This window comes from Anticarsia gemmatalis, chromosome 16 (genome assembly GCF_050436995.1).
Source record: "Anticarsia gemmatalis isolate Benzon Research Colony breed Stoneville strain chromosome 16, ilAntGemm2 primary, whole genome shotgun sequence".
Lineage (NCBI taxonomy): Eukaryota > Metazoa > Arthropoda > Insecta > Lepidoptera > Erebidae > Anticarsia > Anticarsia gemmatalis.
In genome coordinates this window covers 10,110,161-10,135,333 of record NC_134760.1, presented here as the reverse complement: position 1 = coordinate 10,135,333, position 25,173 = coordinate 10,110,161, and the positions used below count along the sequence as shown (strand labels likewise).

The 25,173-nt window shown below is 34.6% G+C and overlaps 1 protein-coding gene across 3 annotated transcripts in view; it reads right to left on the bottom strand.

Annotated features, from left to right (window-relative positions):
* The window catches only part of aPKC (protein kinase C iota type), a 208,069-nt gene that overhangs the window by 171,798 nt on the left and 11,098 nt on the right, over window positions 1–25,173 (bottom strand). Inside the window, exon 2 of one of the 3 annotated variants that reach the window (XM_076124399.1) lies at window positions 12,264–12,927. The exons of the other annotated variants lie outside the window; for them this stretch is intronic. Coding sequence (XP_075980514.1) covers window positions 12,264–12,885 — 622 coding nt within the window. The 5' untranslated portion in view covers window positions 12,886–12,927. The remainder of the gene's footprint in view (window positions 1–12,263; window positions 12,928–25,173) is intronic. 3 annotated transcript variants of the gene reach the window in all.

Below are 25,173 nucleotides of genomic sequence, written 5' to 3'. Positions count from 1 at the left end.
GAAACATAGGGGTAATGATAAAAATGTGCTGAAAAAGCATCATAAGTTCATATCTTCGGGTGTATTATGCAAAAGCTTTAAGCTTATATGTGCAGCGCGTCCTATTTTCGTAGTAATCTTTTAGTTACTTTAAAGGCGTGCGAGCAAATTTTCAAAGCGTTAAAACCCGCATTAATATGCGGCTTTGTAGGATCATAGAACATATTATCTAGAAACAAAATAACTACGTACTCAGGAAAAGATTAAGGCCACATTTTATGTATTATATTAGCATATGTTTATGAAATAGAGTCATATGTACATTTATAATATCACGCCTAACAGGCGTACTCGAAGGTGTAGGCAGAGGAGATATACCCCAACGTTTCCCCATTAATAAAATTAGTCGCCCGTAAGATTGGGCGAACCTATTGTAATCTACTGGACACGTCCACCAGGACTACTAATGACAAATGTTCTAGTATAAATTAAAAACCAATTTTAGTACTTTGCTTGACCCGAGAATCAAATCCAATAGTTCATGATGAGCAGTCTGATACACTACCGACCACGCCACAGAGACAGTCAATATAAAATACTAAAGCAAAAATGATTGGATATTCTATCTTGCTCAATTCCACCCTCTATATCAATAAACTCGTGTGTCCTCAAGTTTCCACACTCGCCTTAATATAACCAATAATATTTGTTATAACAGTAAATCATATTCCGCAATACGCTATAAATTTAATGGTGGAAGACAAATATGGAGGCTCGGGGTCGTGAAGACGAGTGATCGCTTTCAAACGGTATATTATCTAGTATAGTTTAATAAGAGTTTATTTGTAAAGGTTACTTTACTATTCGAAAATTGTTGAATTATGTCAGGATAATTTTACGCAATTTTACCAGAACTACCCTTTTAATATCTACCACCCGATTTTTGATTTAAAGTCTATTAGTAACACACACTATCTGGAGGACTTGCGTGAGACAGCCAATGACAGAAACCGGTGAATAATTTTAGGGAGAACTTTGCCGAACAATGGGCCAATATACGTTAATAATAAAAAAAAATGCACTCTGACTGTTGAACTGACTGTTGAAGTCTCAACTCTTCTCACCAATGCACACCCTCTGCTTCGGACTTTTACTTCATACATAAAATTCGCTACATAAAAAAATATGTCATTGTGTTAATATCAACTTGATAAAATCAACACATATCTCATACTGACATAGCTATGCAAGCAAAACCGCAATCTCAAGCCTGTATAATAATAACACGAAAGCAAATACTTTCTTACCATCGCGTCGTTATATAAAAAATATAAGAATTCTGTATTCTGAATAAATATTTTCTAGATTGGCTTGATTTGATAGAAATATTGGAATCACGTTGGAAAATTCGATTCTTATCACAGACGGTGCGCCGCGATTGCTTCAGTAAACCGTTAAAAAGTCTTATAAAAATACGTCAAGTGTGAGCCGGACTTGGGCTTGAAATTGAATCGAGAAAAAAAATCGATCTGGCTTTGATTCTGTGAAATTGAAATTATATCAAATCTTTCGATATAAATTCGCTTAGTTAACAGTTATTTTATTTAGTATCGCAAGTAATCTAACATCTCAATATGGATTGATGACGTTGCAAAGTGGAGAAAATAATATTTTGTTAAAATCCACTTTTTTTGTTATTCGATCTCGCATATATGAGAAAAATCATAAAAATGTTTGGGTTAAGACAAGCGCTATTGTCAATTGACGCTTAAAATGTAAATGTATGTCTAACAAGCTGCATTTATGAGTGAAAATAGGATATTTTTTTTATATTAAATAAGAATGTTGCGTAGTTTATTCATAATGATAAAATTGCTCAAACACCGGTCAGAACAGGATACCGGTCATTCAATTGAAAGTGCACCAATCATGCCGTTTTCTAACTAGATATTTTAACATGATAATTGTATATTTAGCTCGAAATTATGCAAGACATTTATCAATTGAAATTAGTTTCTTCTTACCTGTCAGAATTATAGGTACTGACGATTTTAGTTTGTGAGATATAATCTGACTTTGAATTAAAAAAAAAACCTTCAAACTAGACAATCACATTAATCAATAGGGTATTGAAAATGGTTAAAGAAAAGAAGATTTATGTTTACGATTCAAGCTAACTTTCAAACATCAGCTGTAATGCAGAATAAAAAACAAAAAATCTAAACGCAATCTCATCATCTGTTTACCAAACTACTGTCGAAATTTACTTAATTTATTCCAAATCCCACGGTTTAATGAATTAATTTGATGCTAAAATCATCTCCGTGTCGAATTAAAACAGTGTAAAAAATTAATTTCTCATCACAGTATGCTAATTTATTCTGAGGTCAAAATTATGAATGCTATCCAAAAATTTGATCCGGTATTTCGTCGGACGACATTATTCAATAACAGAACCATTGGAATTGTTTCAAAATTTTGCGAATTCAAAACTTTGTGCCGCCCACATAATCATTTAAATAGGAAGAATTCAAAGGCTAACTTTGTTTGGAACAAATTCTCTAAAAATACATTTATAAGCACTTGTGAACATTGGCAAGGCCACGATCGGGTGTTAGCAATAAAAACTGATCAAAGTGCGCGATGTCTGCTGAGATCTGTTTATAGCTTCAGTGTCGGATTTCTGTCATTTTTGTCTAGTCATTAGATGTGCCAAACGCACTAAGCAACAAGCTGGCATTTAAAAACAAGCTTTTTACTTAATACTAAAATAAAAACCAAACATTTGTTTTAAAAAGCAAATGATTTGCCTACATAATACCATCCTCCCACCAATCTGTCAACCAAACAAACCGTTTTAAAAAATACAAAAAAAAACACAACACGATGTTTTCCATCAAAATGCAGTGGCGTACATTTTAGTTACACTTTCGTTCAAACTGTACAGGCGTTTCATGATTGCGACACACCCGAATGACACAGTCAATTTGGCTGATGAACCGAATCGGTGGCAAGGGGCGTGTCTACAAAGGAGCTCTTACACTCGTGTGGTCACGCATGTCCGAGTAGTGAAAACATAGAAAAAATACAGTAGTCCAAATTGACATGAACACGCTTGCGTAAATGTCTGTTATATGTAAGTGACATCGATTGAAGTGGAGACCAGTGGAGCTTGACGTTTATGTGCAATCGAACAAAGGCTCTGTGCAGTCGAAGGAGTGTAAGTCATTATGTATCTTCTATCTTTATGTGGGAGTTCTCAGGAGTTTTCTAATACTTTTGGTTTTGAGATTAAACTATGCTGTAATTGCGACAGTCTGATATTGAGTTTTGAGCATTTTTAACAGTTTTAGGGCAGGAAAATTCTTAACTGGGTAAAGCGAAACACTATCAGAAAAAATCTTATCATCAATATATTTTACAATGCTAACGAACGCGTGTAAGCAGGTACGATAGAAAGTCGTCAGTGGTGGGCACACCGAAGTGAAACTACTCCATTTTTCTTACGATTTATACCAAACAAATGATTTATACAACATCGCTTATGTAGTTTTTGTTGCTATTATCGTCGTGCGACACGGCACGGATTATGTCGTTACGTATAAATGGCCTCAGCGCGCCATTACGCCAATATTTTGTGGGCATTTTGCTGTTATAGTCAATAATGCTTGCTAAAATCGAATTATCCTCGATATTTATAGCGAAACACGCATGAAAATGTTGGGTACAAGGAAATTTGTGATGCTTTTAAAGGTAACTTAGGGATAATTATGCGGTAATGTTGGGATGGATGAATGAAAACAGGGAACGTCTTTGAAGTATTTTTTGTAACGTCGTCCTCGGTATAATGCGGGTACATCGTGCTTTCATGTTTGTGTAAACGGGTTAACATATATTTGAATTTCTAATAGAGACGTTTGGTTACCTACTTGCTATTGCTACACATAAGTCTTCGAGGCACGTAAACAAATAAGCTAGACTTGCAAGAACAAAACATTTCCATAAAGTTTTTAGGCATATGTGGAGCACAAACTACTCATAAATACGTAAAATGTAACAGACGGTGAGCAACATCTAACATTTTAACGAAGACCTACGTTTTTCTTAAAGCAAAAAATGTAGAATAACAAAATTCAAGGCACGAAACAAGTTCAAGAAACTGAACAATTTTACGAGTACCTCGACTAAATGATATAAAAGCTAAGGAGTTATTTACTGGTTTTATTTAGGGTAAAGTTAAAAATACTGCAGTATTATTCCGTAGTTTGAATTTAACTGGGTGCATTAACATAGTGGATATTTGTTCCACCGCCTCTTGAAAATGATATCGCCGCTGCTGTAATAATGTGTAAGAGAAGACTGTATGTGTACGTGGTAGGCGGCAGCGACGCGACAAGCGAAACAGAAATAAAGTTTTTTTTTTATTACCTATTTTTATAGCCTGTATGCCTAACAGCCTCGATCTGAGATAATAACCAAATGAAACTATAAGCCATAGTCCAGGTCATTTATGCCATTACCAATGCGATTTTCTAACTAGGTATACTTTTCAATTTTCTAACGATTGTACTATTAACGTACAATCCTTTCAAACTTCCCTTACCTCATTCACATCCATGCACCTCATCAGAAAAGACCGCTGGTTCAAGTTCTACGCACATGACCTTTATTTAAGACATCGCCGATATGATCTGCGTATGCTTTCTATTATCATTATATCATCAAAATATTTAAGTATATAAAAAAATCAACATCCCCATTTATAAAAAAAACTTACGTAGAACAATTAATCACATCAACATTTTCATGATTAAATATGGAAATATCCTTATGAACGCATTGGTATAATGACTGCACAATGCACAAAGCGCATCTCAGGCCGGATGGACCAACATTCCGTTATCAAGTGCAGGTGTCAGGTGTTCAGTAGAATATGGTATTTACTATGATTATAATTCATTTAGTTTTTACCAGTTTACAATTATTAATGAGACAGGATGTTACGGTTTTAACTGATTTAATACCATATAAATTGTACATTCCATTGCTAGTTATTGTTATAATAATCAATTAAAAATAACTTATCACCTTAGTAGTAAAGCTGAACGTTTTTATTTCACAGGGCATATTATATTCTTTCAAAAGTGTGAATTGTTTCTTTTTTTCCAAATCAAATAATTTATTGGCTCAAATATGGTGTATACAGATAATAATTTATGAGAGTCCGCATATTCTGCCACATGTGACGTGTCAATATTAACAATCACTATCATTGGCTTGTCTATTGCAGATGATTAAGGTGGCGTCAGACAGAGGAATATGTACAAAGAATCATCTTCGTTCGTGGCTTAAAAGGCCTAAAGGGGAATGACAACCACGACCACATTGAGATTAATCACCGACCACTCATTTCTATCGATATTTGAGTGTATAACAAATATAAACAAAGGTATTTTTCTCACTTTGAGTCACCACGCCGATACCATTGCGTCGGGAGGTCGTGGGTTCGATTCTCACACGGAGCAATTATTTGTGGATCACACAAATAATTGTTTCGGGTCTGGTTGTACTTTGTGTCCGTTGATTGTATGTTTGTAAAAGTCCCCGCGGCACAAGAGCAATTCTTAGTGCGAGAGTTGTCTTTTTAAAATAAGAAATTTAAAAAAATAAGAATTTTATAATACACTTTTCCGCGTTTCTTGTTACTAAGTCCTATCCTTAACTTAACCTGCAGGTAAAATGTACGATACAGCGGTGTAAAAGCGCTCCGGCCCGGAAAACTTCAGGTCCAACGCAACTAACGAGTTTTTAACTTTTACGATTACCCTATTATACGATATTTTAGTAGAAATCGTTAGTACAAGCTCGTATTGTGTTCGTGTATTTCTAATTATGGAAATACAGAACACACCTACGCTTTTAAAATAAGTTTGCTAATGCTTTTGTAGCAGGCGTCTCTTTGAAACAACTAGTTATTTTAACTCATATACAAACTGGCTATCTATATTTATAATAACTTCATTAATTACTGACTGGCCGTCTTTTGTTCTGCCGTGATTTTGAGGCTAAACCACTGAATTGTTTGAGTAAAAAAATTCAAAACGATAGCTTATATGCTTAACACTGACCAATTCTTCACAAAATCTATTACATTGAACGAAATGGACATTGCACCGGACCTGCAAGCAAACAAAAAATGCCTACTCGAATCTATTTAAATGCAGAATTACTAATTCGCGTGAAGCTGTCATTTTTTCGAATTGGTTCATTAACGGAAATTCTGATTATCTGTTACAAAAAAGACAATTACCGTATAAAAGAAAGTTAATCTTAAAGAATGTTTTCTCTCATTAATTCTACGCAGTGAATTAAATATAATTGATACTTGTTATATATATTTTTTAGTTCTAGATTGTTCTAGACACGCGATACAAGTAACGGATATAGGTTGCAATAAGTCCACGTTTGCGTCAGATCAAAGTGATTAAAAACTGGTTGGCTTGGGCAATATGATAAAAACTTATGTAAATGTGTAAAATTCTAAATTGGGACTTATCTTAATCTAGCATTTTTAAATAAGATGTCTTATCATCTTGTTTAACATGATTTATTACCATTATTTTCGTCTTTACTTAAATATAATAATTTATTATCTATACTTAATATTATAAAGCTGAAGAGTTTGTTTGTTTGTTTGTTTGTTTGTTTGAACGCGCTAATCTCAGGAACTACTGGTCCGATTTGAAAAATTCTTTCACTGTTAGATAGCCCATTTATTGAAGAAGGCTATAGGCTCTATATCATCACGCTACGACAATTAGGAGAGGAGTAGTAACGAAAAATGTTACTAAAACGGGGAAAATTATGACCCATTTTCTCTTACGTGACGCAAGCGAAGTTGCGCGGGTCAGCTAGTTGTTTACATGTTTATTCGTGTATGTATAACACAAAAACGACTCGTTGTATTTTGATAAAATAATGCAACCGTGTAACGCAAAAAATACTATCTAAATTAGGGTGTTATAATTATATTATAAAGGCATTTAACGGGATTGGATGAATTGGATGAAATTAATGAACTTTCATAATACTGCGTGGTTAATGTGTGTGAATCGAGAAAACGGTATGAAGGATTACAAAAAAAAGTATATACAAACCTAATCTAATAAAGGAATATTTAATTAAAACTGTTTAATTCAGTCGACAGCGATTTACATCTACAAGCTAATATTAATAAGCGAAAATGAGTTCTTTAGTCGTCTAAAAAGCTGTGAATAGATTTAATCTTGCTAAAATAAGGCAGATATCAAAAGCTGGGAATCTAAAAGGAGCTCTGGTTGAAATGGAACCGGATTTTGCGGGTGACACGATGTCGCGCGTCAAACGGTCAAAATTGTAATATTTCTACTGCATATTTTGTAATAGGGAACCGTAGAAACGAAATATTGGTAATGTTATGCGATAAATTTTGCGTGCAGTCACACGTATTCAGTGTCACACATCAAGGAGCATTATATGAAGTTTTCAAAATATTTAATATGGCAGGTATCTCAAATTCTTTGCCATATTTCCTACCATGGATATTTCAAAGCAAATGGTTGACTTGACAGTGTACTTACACATATTAAATAAGAATAATTTTAAAGTAAATAACAACACAAATTGTATAAAATAAGTCATCACAAAGATATATACATCACAGACCAATCATACGAATGGCCTAAAAAAAGACTTGTATTTTAGAAGGAGGACAATCTGCGGTTTCCAGTAAACAGCTGTCATACACGGAACGTTGTAAAACGATAGTATTAAACCAAAATAAACACAACTAAAAGTTAAAATCCAAATACCCACTTTAAAACTGTACTCGAAAGAGAAAATAGCCGTTATTACGAAATAGCGGTTAGCACTAACATAGATATAACAGGTTATAGCTGCTACTCGTTACAAATAGCGATATCGGCAGTTAAAACTTTCCGGGGAATTACCGTACCACCGACACTCGTGCTTAAGATAGCGTAGTTAATGCTTATGCTTTCTTTTGTACGGTAGAACGTGTTAAATAAAATATTTCGTAGTGGTATGAGAAATTCTGGTTAGCGTTTGGTTGTAATGGTGATATGGTTAGGTTCTTGAATAGCTGGAATAAGCATGAGTAGTATCTAAGTTAATGTTTTTACTTTCTTATTTTTTCAATTAAAGTGGTAAGTGGGTCTTGTATGACAAGTTGTATAGATGGAAATAAAGCAAAAGTATTTTGTAGGGATCGTAGCATATGATGGTCTTTGGTCTCTGCCTGAGAAAAGGGAGATTTCATGCTGTATGAAACTATTGTGGTTTGTCAAAAATGGGTACTCACAAATTCTTACAATATAGAAATATAGCATACATTTGATAAAGTATAACCAAACCATGTAATAATTAACAAAGCACGCCTCTATAATTAATTCCGAAGGTCACTGACGAGGATGCTATAAAGCCTATACCTACGTGTTCCACTTGGCCAGTAGCTAATGTGGAAAGGCGGTAGACCGTGAAATCGCGGATTCTTTTAATCATCTAAGTTCTTAATTTTTTTAGCTACTTATTATTTGGATTATAATGTATGGCTTTGTGAGCAATGTGAAACTTAAGAAATATGAGGGACTTTGGTCTTTTGTAATCGGTCATATGGAACAATAATGTATTTTTCTCTGCTTTCCTAGTGGAGTTGTTAAAGCCGTGTACTTTGTCGAATGTTCACCAAGGTCTGTAAAGTCTTAAGTTGTAAAAAACCTATTTTATTAGAAATTATTACCATCTACCTATCTCTATAAGTTCAAACTACGATGATGTAAGACTATTTTTTTTTAACGAGTAGCATTTAACCAGATATAATAATGGACTTTGAGGCTTCACGAGTCTCAATCGCATGAAACACCTGTCTACCAGAAAATACTAAATTTTAACTATTAAATATTTAAAATCGTTTATAAACTTTCCAGTCTAAATCAGTACAATTACTTTCTAAGCTGTTCATGGCCTTGTCCGTCAAGTAGAACACGCTATACAAGTTCAAGGTCCCCGGTTACGTTCCTAGGTCGTGACAACCAAACAATGGTTTTTTATTCACTTTTTATAGCAGATACTTTACGAAAATAGCCTTAATTTTAAAGTACGCTCCTTGGCTTGTTCTATTTAAAGTTATTATAATAATCACAGAAATGTTGGCGTTAAAAAAATATATTTAACATTCGGAGACGCTTACCCTCTTATTCATAAATACACTATAAACCTATTTTAGTTAAAAAACGACTATAATATGTTTTCTCTTTTTCATTTTCCTTAGGAGTGAAAGAAACAAAACAATTTATAAGCCTTTCATAACTTCATATTTTTTATGAATAAGAGGCTTGTGTTTAGCAACTTCAGATTACCTAAAAAGGCATTTTTTTCGTGTCTTTATACAATATACTAATGAGTAACTGATTTAACTGTGGAGTTCAATAATAATATATTGGCATTACCTATGGCTAATTGTTTAGTTGCAAATCAGGTCGTCCGATTATTAAAATTCTCCCAGCTCCTCATTCTCCCAATTTCTATTCTACCAGCATGATATACTCGTACTTAGGTCAATATATAGAAGGGAATACAGTCTTGATTAGATATCATGATGTCTAAGCTATAACAACAACGACGTCATCAGCCGCTAAGCCTAGCAGGCGCCGCTTCCCCGAACAGACTCAATACTAATTGAATTATTGTTTACATAGCCCAAGTTCCATATTGTTGGAACTGCAATATTAATGTAGCTTTTTACTGGAAAATAGTAATTGAAGTACGCTGAAAGTCTGGTATTAGGAAATTCCAATTTATATGAAGCATTCCTTTTTCTGCACATTTTTTTAGCGCCTATGGTTCTGCAGTTACTGTATTTTCTAGAGTGACATAACAATTATTATTAATTTTTATGTGTATTTTCTTATTTTGTGCCAATAAATTATTAAATTATTTGTGGTACACTGAAAATTAAAGTAAGCGCGAGGCTCACTTATCTAGTTTTGAGTTAAAAATTAAGTTCGTTCAAAATTGGAGTGGAAATCTTCTGCAAAACGAAAGCTCGGCACTTTTTAGTTTTTATTACATTTCCTGGCATAACTATCCTAAGTTCTTAGAGCAGGGAGTCTTTAAAGTATATTGCGGTCAGGAAACCTGAATATTTTGCTGGTGTATTAGGTATACTTCGTTAGCTAGAAAGCTTACATCAATTAAGAAAACAGCCGTATCAAAGGCTTTTCGGGCGGCTTGAACAACTTTGACACCAGGTTGACGACTAACCATACGACCGAACAGAGAAACTAAAACAACAACAACAGAAACCAATACACCTTTCAAACGTAACAAAATCCATTGAATATCGAGTTCAGCTTCACTTGAACAGTTACCGTCAGTTACCGAATACACGCAGTACTAACAAACTTGATCTAACGCTCATCCACTTCACAGAACAAACAGTACAAGATGGATTGCTGCCTTTTAACTGGAATAACACTCAGTCTAGGTTTTAGGCACGATACAGTTTACAAATATATGTATTTCTAGAATATGGACGCGGTCTATGAGAACAGGCTATCAGAATTTTATGGCTCACAGTAAAACTGAGATAAGATTTTGTTATTACGGAAAATCTTAACTTTTAAACTTTCGCTTTGTGTGTACATACATATAAGTAGGTATATGGGGAAGTAACGCAAACCATTTGAATTTTGGGATCCTTGACGTTTCAGCGCAGGTTGCACTAAACGTAGTCGTTGCTTGCAGCTTTACACAGAGTCTGGTAATACATTAACATTACGAATAACTAAAGCTGGTATATTTAAACTAATATTGAATTGACTTATCTGCATGTGGCCTGACAGTTTACAAGCACAATATTTTTCAGGCCAAAGCTTAACACTAGCTAAACCCGTACCTAGCCGTTGTATTTCAAAGATAAACCCTGCCACACACGGGAGTCTGCTATCGTTTGCTACGTAAATTGCATCGCCATTGAAAACCAGTAGCGTTGGATAGTTGCTTTGAAATTCGACAGCATAAGCGTCGTGCGTTTAAAACCAATTTGTTGCCAATCCTAAAATGCAGCTCAAAATGGCCAGTTTGCTCAATGGATTGTCGAAATTACAGCTAGTGGGTTTAGTGCCCAAAGCGTAGGGCCAATATTAAAAAATGGCAATAAAAAAGCTAACATATTTAGAAAAGTATAGGAAATCTCTATTCTAATTAGCTTTCTATCGTAATTAGATCCATAAATCTTAAGTCAATTAAAGCGTCATTCACACGGAACTAGATAAAAATCCAATTTGAAACAAATCGAACAACCCTAGGAGCAAAGTTGTGAGATATTGATGAGGCACTCCGGCATCTAGTTGACTCTATTAGCAAACGAACCACGCAGCAGATTGATGATACCGTGCCCCTGATTGCTACCTACGACGTTACGATTGGATGGGCACATGTGTTTAAAGATTAAACCAACTACTACCAGCGGAAACTTGTATAGGGTAAGCTGCTCAAGTGGAATTTGGCAAGATATCGCGAGAATACGATGGGGATGTAATTTGTATGGTGACTAACAGTGATGTAAGAGATTGTCTAATTTGTAGTAATAAGGTAGCAACAGTTTTTGTACTCTTCTTGGTGGATATGGCCAAGACTGATACACAACAAATATTAATTCTACGATGAAGGCAATTACCGGCATGAGTAACCATGAAGGTCAATTTTAAAAAGTATACCGTACAAAATATAATACTGTAACAAATTCTAAGCGCTTAACAAATATTTAATACAACACCAAAGTACCTGCAGCGTATAATCGTTTTAAAGCGTAATACTTTAACCATAAATCAGGTTTAAAACAAAATGAGATCCGCTATTACAAAACCGACTAATAGCACAAAAACAAAACGTGCGCCAGGCATTACATAAATCCAAGCACAAGCGCACCGTAATTACGAAAGTATTGACGTAAAAAACGAGTTAAAAATCAAAGTTGCGATGTCTGCAGAAATTTTATAGAAACGTCATTAGTTCCAATCGCAGAGACTGCGGGGATGCGACAAAGATAAAATTGCGAACGTGTAACAAGATTTTACGACGGTCATCTCAATCAGAGCGGGAGAAGCAATTTGCTACAATTGAAAACAAATAAATGACCGACACCATCTCAATTTACCGCGCTTCCGACCTGTCTTACACTTGTATACAAGTGTATCACTTTAACATTGTTTAATGGAACTTACCGTTTCTGGATATAACCCTTCGCAGCATGTGACCGAAGCGACGCGCTCCCATGCATATCCTCTGCTCCCGAACCACTTCATCCGTACAATCACTATCACTCGCTGTATCATCATCGGTGTCATCCTCTGACACGAGAGATTCACGCTTGGTAGTTTTGGACTCATTCTCACTAAAACTTAATGTTGGTTCACTGGCACCTAAACTCTTTGGTTCCACATTCCAGCCGTCAAGTTTTTGTACATCGTTGAACAGATCGTCTAGATTAGTTTCTAATAAACCTTTGGCACTACATATCACTTTACTTTTGGCATCATTATGCGTGACGATCGCATCGACGCTATTCGAAAGACATTTGTCACGTCTTGTCGTTTTTGCATCCTTAGCATCATCCATCTCATGGCTGACGTTGATGTTGTCGCGCGTTTTCGTTCGTTGTTTTATCCTTAACGAATTTTGTGACACTATTTTTGATTTTTCCATTTGGTCCACACTTTTTTCTGTCGACAAAGAACTCAAATCCCTCGGTACTATCTGATTCTGGGGATGGCTCGCGCGGAATATATTCGAGAGCACTAACATTTTCACTGTTTTTAATGCACCGACACTGGTCAAATATTCCATCACTGCATTCCTTTTTCATTTCGCCTTCGCTGATGTGTCGCACTAAACGAAAAATAAAATGGTTTTGTGTTTGTTCGTGCCAGATTCGCGAACTGCCTGTTGCAACATATCCTACATGTATGCAAATGCATTCTTTATGGTAAACTAGACATTATTCAAGCGTATAGAATATTCTGGGGACGGCCCGGGTTTGTGTGATATTTCGCTCGGAGCGACGTCGGACGACACGATACGACTGAATAAATAAAATATCAGCAGGGAAACAATCCGCCACCTTCGTGAAACTTTTACGGTGTTTTAATGCATACGTGAAATTGTATTAAAAGTGATACGAGCAACACAAACATGGCGTGTAATTTATATCACGGGAAGATTTAGTAAGTGTCTCGAGTCGGGAGCAGCTTGGCTTTTCTTCAACGGTAGGATTGTCTTTATGAGATTCGCGGCGGAGTCGCATCTGTCACCTAGGAACAAAGCTACGGCTGGGAGGCGACGACGTGATAACATTTCTAGCCACGTAAAAGTTATCAACGTGAGCGGCTTTGGCTTCTACTAAATCAAATTTACTTCAGACATTGTGTATTAGATGCTGGCTGTGCGATGGCGGTGTTCGCAGTTTTATTTCAAGGATAAACGTTGATTCTATTTACTGTTAGAGTGTACTAAAGTTGTCTCAATGATATGAAATCAAAAAAACCAAAACATCATGATGATATAGTTAAACCTTGGAGCAAATAGGAACTAGTATTCAAATATGACGATATGGAAGAGAACCAATTTGTGGCAATAAATGAATTGACATTGAAACAATCATAAGATAATTACGTATCAATAGACAATTTGGACTGTCTATAATAGCGTGTAGTAATGTGGACGCCTGTTATTTTCGTAATATATAATTGTGAATATTTCTGAAATGTCTAATTTAAGTGTTGCGTTATTTTAATGAATAGCATTCACTATTTTAAAAGCCAGAATTATCAAGGTTTTCAGAAAGTCGCACTCACATATCACACAAATGCATTAACAATGACATCAATGTATACAATATAAGTTAGTAAAGGAAAACTAACTTGCACTAACATCCTGCAATCAGAATATTCAGTCTCACATTATCCGATCGAGAATCGAGTGAGTGAGAAGGAGAAACATGGTAATGTTTACCGCTTGTCGAGTAGAGGTGTACCCGTACCTCTATTATGCAGTGGCTTACGGCCGCCGGCCGGCTTTTTGCCCTAATCTTGTTTAACGGACGTGTTTCGCTTACAAAAATTTTAAACAACTATTTTTCGCGTGTACTGGGATTATGGCGATGACAGCGCTTCAGTTTTTAGAGAAGAGCCGTGCCGATAGATTCGTGTCTGTGTTTTAGTCTATTCAGAATTTTTAACAAAAGCTTTTTAAAGGATAGGAAATATGAGAGCTGACATCGAGCCTGACGAGAGCCATCGACATTCGACAGTTTTCGACCATAAATGGTTGTTTAAAATCGTGCTTCCTTTTTTATTACGATGACAATCATGATATAATAAAACTTACATATGATTATAACAACATTTTACCCCCACAATTCTGCGATCGGTATTAAATATAATAAAACCGAAGAAAAAGAGGAAAAAGAAAATCTTTACTATTTAGCATCAAATCTAAATACAGTCCGAGAAAAAAGTCACATAAGTTTTGAGATGCGAACTGATTATACGAAACATCTACGCAACTGAAAAACTTAGTTTTTTCCTCTTATTTAGAATTTCTGTGTTTACATAGAAAAGGTATATTTCCATAATTTATGGAATAAAGTCAACTTATTATACATCTAGTGGCCACAATAAAGCTCGTGTGACGCGCGATGACGTCATCGTACAAAACAGACATGGCGGATCGACGTACACACATTTGACTTTCAAATTCTCACAGACAATAATAAGCACGAATTACATGTTCACACAGTTCTAAATACAAACGCTAATCGTTTGGGTAATCAACGGAAAAAAATAGTCAAGGTTTCGGACAAGGCGAGAACTTACATCATTCACCTTCAGTGGTAAAAAGGCATAAGTGTTTTATTTTCGTTACAACTTATGTCTTTCTTCCGTTAAGAAACGAACCATTTCTTACACTAATATACGTTGTCATGTCAGTGAAACAAGGGCGTAAGTCATTTTATGTCAATTTCATCTTACGTCTTTATTCATCTAAAAAGGCAGTGGTTACACCTACAAACTAAACGGTCACGATTTGCAAAATATTACGTATTATCACATAATTATTATTACACAAGGTCGTACACATATGTTTTTTTGTAGATCAATTTATCGACTATAGTTCGTTCACGCTTGATTTTTAAATGTCAGATGTACAAAAAAAGCTTTAATACTTGTAGAAAAGGATCGTAATATGTTTGAATAACAAACATAAAAACTTTTTGTAGTGTAAAATTAGTAATATAGACATGTATGTATATGCATCTGAATGCCACTTCGTCTGCGTTAAAAGATTTCCTAGGTATTCTGTGTGGAAGTCCAGGTTATAAAATAATTTTACCCAAATCCGTCCGGTAGTCTTTTCGCGAAAGGAGTAACATACATACGTACATACATCCATTCTCACAAACTTTCTCGTTTATAATATTACTAGGATAAGTAATGTTAGGACTAAAAAGAAGACGAATTAAGGAAAAGTAATGAAATGCCAAATTAACAGTATTTTCCTTGGTTATTCCATAGATACTCATCTAATTTTTGTGTAATGTTTTTATTATTATGAAACTTAACATTGCCTATATATTTTTTTCTTCATCAACACGGTCACATATTATAGAACTCGACTGTACCACAACAGCTTCTATACTATGTCTCCAAGCAAAATTCCCTTTTTAACAAAATATACCGTAATTCTCTCTACTACTAACAGTTCTAACTACTAACTGCATACACAGTATGTAGGGTATGTGTGTAGTGCATTAGTTTATCAATTTCCTTATCCTGTCCAGTAGAGGGGACTGGGGAGCCGGTTATTATACTACCGCTCCTGTTTTGGCGTCTGGATGGGATTGTATGTCCTTAGTAACATTGTAGAGGCGAATTTTGTCTGTGTATGTAATTTTGGGGATATAGAATTGATTCTAAAAACCTACTAACTTAATACGAAACTTAAGTATTTTAAGTTATAATCAAAATAGCAGCTTATTGATCGTGTAAAGAACAGTTTTAAAGGCACAGGCACAAGCAAAGGCAAAGATTGAACAGTGTCGTAAAGATTTATGTCCAATTGTGATAAAAAAAAACATTGAAAATCTTTACAGAATTCTAGACGTGAAGAAGGCCAATAGAATTCGATGAAACCCAATAATAACCATTTGACTCAATTGCATAACGTAACAAAACCAAGAACACAAAAACAAACATTTTATATTTCTAATAAAACATCCACATGTTTTAAAATGCGCTTGCGTTTTCCTTATCAAGAAACAACTTCATTTATATTCACCAACACAGTTCAATTTACAAAAACAATTTCTAGAACTCCTGATTCTTGATTAATGAATCAATGCAATAAAAATATGACTATGTTCTTTACTAGGAATCATAAAAAGTAACAATGACTTGATGATGATGTTCCTTAACTAACTACTTCCTAATTCAGCGGTACCTTCACGGTGTTGAACAATGAAATCACGGACGTTCTAACACACGTATCTTTAGATATACAGGGCTAGCGTTATTTATAAAGAAAATATTATTTCAAGTAGCATTTATGTTTACTTTACAACCAGATACTGGAGCTGTCCGTCCCCGGAAAAAGACCAAGAGGGAGACCCAAGACCACGTGGACAGAAGTGTTGCGGCGAGACATGAAGGCATGTGAGGTCGAGGAAGACGACGTCAAGGATAGGGCGAAGTGGAGGAAGAGTGTAAGGAAGGCTGACCCCACTACCATATGGGACGAATAGCCAGGAAGAGAGAGAGAACATTTATGTTTACTTTCGGTACTTTCGTGTATCGAGTCGTTTGACATTTAAAATTGACTGCCAAAATAGTATCTAGGATGTCCGCTAGAGGCGCTCAACCGATTATCATACAACATTTTTCGATAGCTAGCCGGCTGTCGGCAGTCGATAGTGATAGAAAATCAAGCTACTGGTCAAATAAACAAATCTATACTTTGGCACATACGAGATAATATTTCGTATATAAAGATTGTATATGATACTGCTACTGATTTGTGAGAAGTTTCTTTCTATCTTCTTCTTAAAATTAAGTATAATATACAGACCCTAGAAAGTCCAATAATCTAAGTTTAATTTCAATACTAAATTCTTAATTAACATAACGATAGGAGAGAAACTCCGGTGCTTTGTTCCAAACCACTTTCCATTGCATCAAACATGAAGTCTTGTCTCCCACATTGTCTGTCGATGACGTCACTCTACCGGTTTGTCAAATTGACTTTCGAACGCAATTTCAAAGAGATTTTTTCACAAGTAAAGGTATATACACATATGTGACACGTATTGGGCCGTTAGCACAATAGCACTCATAAATCGACGCGTTATTTGCTCGATCCTTGCGATCGTAAACAGCGCTTTGATCTCGATTTTTCGAGGATATGGGCTGTTGCATTGTGTCTGTGTTCCTACTTATATTGAATACAACTTCACGGTTTGGTTGCCGCGCTAATTGTGTTTTATAGGCTAAAGATAGTGCTGCTTTGGGTAAAGTTAACGAACTACTTTATTGTGTTCTACAATCAGTTACTATTGTATAAACAGGCATCTATATCTGCCAGTGGATACATGACTTTGTTTCGCAAATATTTTTATGATTCACAAATACAATATTTAAATTAGATAACACTGTATTTCCCACAAGACTAAATCATAATATTAAAGCAAAAAAAAACTTAGTATTCTGCCAAAATCTATACCACAAACAAATAAGCTTAGCATTTTCCTTAATTTAGCAAAACACGATTTAAACACGTTAAATAACACGGAAAAGACACCGCCGAAAATATTCATCTGGCAGTAAGCTGTTAACCTAAACAATTGCAAGCAGAGAGCACAGGGAGCCTCGGGAATATTAAATAAGAAGTGTCGGTGAACCAACAGTAATTGCGTTAATTACAAGTTCACGTTTCGCAATTAGTTGCTTACGTAACATTGAAGGAAACGTACGATTTTGTACACAATTGTTCTCGGTTTGCACTTCCGACAGATTTGATTCGAACGCTCACGATTGAATGGACGGTGTTATTGGTTTGTACAGTCGATAGGTAGTCGGATTGATCATGGGCTTAGATATTACTCAAAATTTGAATGATACAGAGATTTTACAATTGTTTAAGATTGTTTATGTTTTCTTCTCGCTTTTGCGATACTTATGTAATTACTTAACATTTGATTTATAATATAAAGATAAAGATAAAAACATTTTTTTTTCTGACCATGCATTAATTAAAATTCAAGAATGTACTACAAGCACAGTTCGAAGTTATTATACTTTTAATCTTGAACGGAAGTGCAAACTGTAAGATATGAATCTAAGATATTTATCAGAACTTGGCATCATATCAAGATATTATATACTTAATTTCACACCGAACATACTTTAGAGTCTTTTTTTAAACCTTTTCTGAGCAAGGGTTAGGCCGTGAGTCCACCACGCTGGCCAAGTGCGGATAAGAGACTTCTTTTAGCTTTAAAAAATATATTAAACAAAAATTCCACTCAAACTCTACACATAATAAACTTGAACGTACATAAATATCAATAGAAATCTCATTAGCTAGTCTTAAAGTTAAACTCATGTCACAATACTGGTACTTATTAAAATAGCTATTGTTAGTTAAAGTGTAGTGGCCATATTGAGTCTAAATCAGCAACGGTCGCCTTCAATTGTGACCAATTATGTTCGCACGCTTAGGGCTTGCATACAGTAGACGACTCCACGACATTCAATAGCTTTTGTTCCTGTCTACTTGTGTAAATCGCAAATGATTTCTCAGTAATCGTTCTGATTGAATGGAGCTTTGCAAGAAGTCATAGCACATTGTTATAGTTAAGAATTGTTGGTACAATACTGTTTGAATTTAACTTTAATCACAATAGATCATTTTTACCTTAAAAACGTTCTTATAGTACTGACCATTCGGAATACGAAATCGTACTAATTACTTGTTAGAAAAGCAAGGTGCTTTTTCAAGTAGTATTTTATGCAGTTTGCATCATTTGATGTCCAAAATTCCTATTCATACCGTAACAGACTAGAACTGATCTATAAAATAATCAATCAATGAAAAAAGCGGTCCCAAAAAACTCATTACAGTTCTCAGTAACAGTAAAAATCTGTCAAATAAATCACGTTCGCTCGTCACCTAGCAACCGCGGAGAGAATGATCGAGACTTTCTGCGCGTTTATTTAACGGGAACCCGTGGAATCGCGGTCACGACCGCCCGGTGTGCCGCCGCCCTAATAAAGACTGGTCGAACGCCCGTGTTAAATGATCGCATTAGCTCCAAGTGTTATGATGGCGAACGATGACGTCATCGACCACTGTGAGACCTTAATACCGACGCACAATGAGAAATATGAAATGGCTTCGAAACTTCAATGTTGAAAGAGATCAAATGACCGTAATTTCACTTTCGATTAGTGAAATTATTTTTAAATGGTTTTCGAGATTTGGGCATAATTAAATAAAAAAATTTCATAGAAGATTACGGAGATAGCAAAAAAAATGTTGGTCGTAAAGAATAAGTACTAATGGGTGCTAATAGTTAAGTTAAGTTTCCGTAGCTTTTAGTATTTCTTCAGTAATATTAAATTCGCTAAGTTTAAATTACAATCTGTCTTTTAACTCTAAAAAGCATGTGACAAGCAAGTCATTGACCTTAGCATGACAATCGAAATCGTAAATACAAAGTACGTAAAGCTCTCCAATAATGATGATGATGCTGATACGAATGAAATATAATAATGACAATTGAAGAATTGTACATTGTGATGCCATCAACTTTACATACTTGTTAATTAGTAGCCACGCGCAATTTTTTTTTTTCCTTTAACAAGAAGTCAGACTAGACCTGACCAAAATTTAAACAACTAGGTACCTAGTTAATTGTACTGATATGATATTAGGACCAACATTTTTCTTGTCTATTTAATCAAGCAAAAATCGACAGACTCTCATTATCATCATCATCATTGGGCTGTATACATCTATTACAGACGATTAAGGTGGCGTCAGGTAGTATTTACAGTATTTGCAAAAATCTCTGCATGTGATCCATAAGCATTATTTTTAAATATTCCTGATCTAAGCTAAATATTTGATATCCCTAGAAATGATCAAAAAACGCAGAAAAACTTTAATCGTTGGCGAAAACAAACAATTATTTTAAACAGCATTTATCAATAATAACACTATTACAATCAGAAAAGTTAAAATCAAGTTCACTGCCTCAGAAAAAGACCGTCAATTCTTCACATAAATCATCAAAACATCAGACATCTAATTATAACATAGCACAAATAAAACGCCTGCCAAAATACTGACGCAGCAGAGGTCAACGCACTATGCTCATACGCACCTCTTCCTGCCATCAAACAAAAGATTTTAGAAACATTAGGTTCGGCATTAATCGGCCTAGCTAGGCGTCAGAACCGAATATGAGTAGACGAATGCTCGGGAAAAATGCCGCTCGACATCGCTACGTCTGAATGTTCAAACTGAATTATGACGATCGAACCCGAAAGAACTACCTTAACGGCAAAAGAAGAATAAGTGCAGTAATTGCTTCGAGTTTGTTTTTTTGTATTAATTTTATTTTATCCTATGATTAGTGGTAAACCAAGCATCAAAGTTGTTCAAGCCCGAAAGGCCTTTGACATGGCTTAACAACTGTTATCTTCATTCAACAGCCGAGACCGGTTTTTACGTGCCCTCCAAATCACAGATATGCTCAGTTCAAATACTGTATGCGGTCATCCATCTATAAAATAACCGCACCGCGAATTACTCAACCCACAGATCGTTTACGACGACGAACAATTGCCGCTATGTTGTTTGATAAATACTGCCGAACCGAACGTGCCAAACCGAATGTGCTGCCCCGAATATGTGTGTATCAAGCCTTACAGTGTGAATGTTCCCACGAGTGACATCAAACAGTTTTATTGTTACAGTCATTTTCTAATGTACAAAACGAAATAATTAAAACTTGATACCGTTAGACAAGGATTATTTGCAAAACCGTTTCAAACTTCAAGGTAATTATTAATTAAAATATTTTGTAATTACTATTTTTATGATTCTGTATTTTATTTTAGATTGATTTATTTAGAAGAAAACTACTTCGAAGGAAGGAAGATTATATTTTTCAGTATGATTAGGAGTTCAAGAAACAACACGTTTGTGCCTACATTTATGAAATACTAGAAGTCATTAATAACTTCTTTGCACTTTTTTTCACCCCTTTTACCAGGATATTACCAGCAAAGCCAAAGTTTTAATTCGAAAAACTTCACATTTTAATAAAATCTGATCAGAGCAATTTCTTTAGCTTAAATTAATGTGCAGAACCTCCTACACAAAACAGAATTTCACATTTTTAACAAATTCCTTTCAAACAATAGCGCGTATCATCAAATATTTCATCAAAAAATATGTAGGTATGTGTTATCACTACATAGTATAAAACAAAGTCGCCCATTTTGTCTGTAGTCCCTTCGTATGCATAAAACTTTAAAACTACGCAACGGATTTTGATGCGGTTTTCACTAATAGAAAGAGTATTTTCTCCGACAGGTTTTTATATATAATTGAAATACATTGAAACTATATTAGCTGAGTTATAGCGATTTATGTCCAAGAAGTCAGAAAAAAAATCTAATTGAAGATTGCATTTGTGCGTGCGCCGCTTATACCATTGGATACAAGTAAGAACAATGTATAGCAAAAACATTGGTCTTTATTAGTTCTACAAAAAAGTCCGCGATGACATATATCCAGCTTTTTTATTTAAGTCACAAAAACTACTTTTCTGTATTAAAAAAACATTTAATTCGTTGGGTGATGTTTAACTGGTGATATAACCAATAATACATATATCCTTATCAAAATAAGTAAGTTCATCATCACGAGCATTTAATTTAGATTATTTTTGCAGTTTACAGTGTGTTATTTAGACATATAGTTTAGGAGATATCACGATATTAGTATTGCGGCACGGTACGGGCCGGCCGCGGCGGCGGGGGCAGCGACAAAGTTAATTTAAGTAGACAAAGTTAATCTTCTAAAAATAAATGTAAATAAAAAATAAGTAAAAGTAATAAAATGTAGAATGTAAATAATTTAAAAAGTAAACAAGAAAATAATAGTTAGATGTATATAACAAAAGTAGGTAAGTACATAAAAAAAAAAACAAAAAATATAAAAAAACGGTACATAAAAAATAAATAATATTAAAAAGTAGGTACTACGACTTTGATCTATACATATAAGACAAAAAAAAAATCTGTACATTACTTAAATATTTTTTCCAAAAACTGATAGGGGGGGCGATCAAAAAAGAGTCACAGAAACCAAAAAACATTTTAATATTTTAAACGCGGTTAAGGGAAAGAGAAGTTATTGTGAATTGAAAATTAGTATCCAATATGTGTTGGTGCGTTGACTGTATTTGTCGAAGTAGCGGGATACACGCAAACGAAGTTGCGCGGGTCAGCTAGTACATTTATATAATAGAGAAATTGAGCATATCTTCGGTGATATAACGCCGTAACTAATACAACAATAACGTAACTAAGTCGGGCGGATCTTGGAACAATAGCTAGTCTATTGAAAGGTAACCACAAGCCATTGATGGAGCCCCTTCTAAACCATTTGGTAATTACCGTGATTGGCAGCTACGAGTGCTCATAATAAAAGTTCACTTTTATTTTTCATTTTGAAATATTCCGTTGATGTGTTATTTTTACGTTCGTAACTCATCTTTTGAATAAAGTATCAAGATTTAGTTTTTATTTATAAAAATACGTACTTTTGTCTAAATTAGTGCCAAAAAAATATTAGAAAACGTAAATGCAATAATGGTGACAGAACTTAAGAACAATCAAGAAACCACATGTTTGAAGAATGATATGGGAATTAAATATATGGAACTGATTGGAACTAACATTGGTGATGGCGAAGCACGGTAGGGTTTTATACAACACTGCCTTCACCGTGCAGAATTCCTATCTCGAAAGTGCTCATGTCATTATATCAGAATCAATTTAGGCCTATGGTGTAATACATGTACACTTTATTAAACTATTAACCTTCTTTTAGCAACGCTATTATCACGCACCAGTTTAAAAAGGGGCTATGTAACCATGTACTGACCATTTATGTATAATACGTTATATGTATGAATAGCAGTCAAAATTCTACGTCTTAAGTTAACTGACAGTTATTTAAAAGTAGGGAGACAAATGTTGCAAGAAATATCAATCTTATAGGCCGTAATTTTCAGTGACAATTATAAATAGAATTGGCCCTAATTACTCAATTTTACATCCAACCTACACCACAAGCCGTCGATTAACAAAACACCCACAACATCAAAATCAAAACCATTGTATTTTACATAACCTATAATTTCCAAGTTACGGTACAACGTGAGACACCTACATAAATACATGTTACCCCACAATGCTACATACTTTCTCTCGATCAGATGCAAGTCTAGAATCTGGTACGGCAATTTTACATCTCGCTCACACATTGATGTATTAACATTAGTGGGAAAGTGACGCATTATGGCACGCATCGCAAGTGAGCCAGAACAGCGGCTGATGTGGTGCACTCAGAAGGTAAACTGCGCTTTGTTCTTTGAAATTTTATCACAACAGCTTTTAATGGCTTATAAAGATTGTCGCCTATTAATTAACAAGAATACTTACCGATTATTTTACAGAAAAAATATATCTCGGAATTACTTCTTATCCGAGACAAGAAAACATGTTGTGGCGAATCAACGTATCTTGGGATAAGATCAAGCAAAAACAGACATGAGAATACTACAAAGCATCATAAAAAGTATCTCTAGCATAATAATGTGTACTTGAACGCACTTATCTCGTGAACTGCCAATCGGATTTAAATGAAACCCTTTGGTTATGATATCCACATTCACAAGAAAGGCTATCTAACATAACTCTTCGACCTACAGAAGCAAAGTATTTGACGATATTTCATATTTAGTTATTAACCAAGCAAATATGTGTCAATTATAATTTAAACAAATTGGAATAAGATGTCATTCTTGCTTAAACAAACTGGGTCAGGATTTCATGCCTGTCATAGTTGCTGCAATACTGCATTCAGATCAAATGTTATTGTCTTAGCCTACTTTACATGGTATCAGATAACATACGTAGTTTGTCGTTCATATTTGATAAGCTAATATATACATAATATAATATTAAATCATTTGAATAGAGGCATTTTGCCGATTTGAATACTTGAGACATTAATTTAATTAATAACGAAAAACAGATGTCGGTTAAAATGTATATTGTAAGTTAATTTTACCCTTTAGAATCCCATAAAACTACGGAAAAGTGTTCGTATTAAACCACAATTTGTAATGCACAATCACACAACATAATTTGATAAAATGGAAATGCTTATTTTCTTGAAATGCCTCTTTTCTTTTTGTCAAAAACTGTAGTTATCCTTATGAGTCACATTTTCTGTATAGGTTATTTAACTATATCAAAAGTAAAATAGCGACAATTGCGAGCCCATCGTCACACAAAAAACAAGAGATTTCTATGGAAAGAAACTCATATCATGAGCCTAGCATATCTTCCAACCATGTTCGAGTATCACCGGATGCAGCTGGATATCAGTGTTTTACATTTAACTCATAAAGACATACAAAACACTATCAACTTCACTAAAATAAATAATACGTCTATCAAGGCAATATTACACATTGTTTTACTGCAACCGGTTGCATAGTGCGTCGGCGCGTTATTGGTTATTTTCGGCCTTGGGAGAAAGTCACAGTTTATGTTGCGAAACGAACAACGTACTAGCGGTTATCGGTATCACTCGTAACTTTGTATACGACATAATAGTTTTACAAAATCATAGAAATATTGCGTTTGTAGTTCAATTGTCTTTAAATAGACACGTTTGTTGCAGTAACTAAAGAGCTTATCTTTTTACAATGTCCCATTAACTTGTATCATAGTTATGTAATTTATTTTCTACATAAAACAAAGAACATTTTATCAG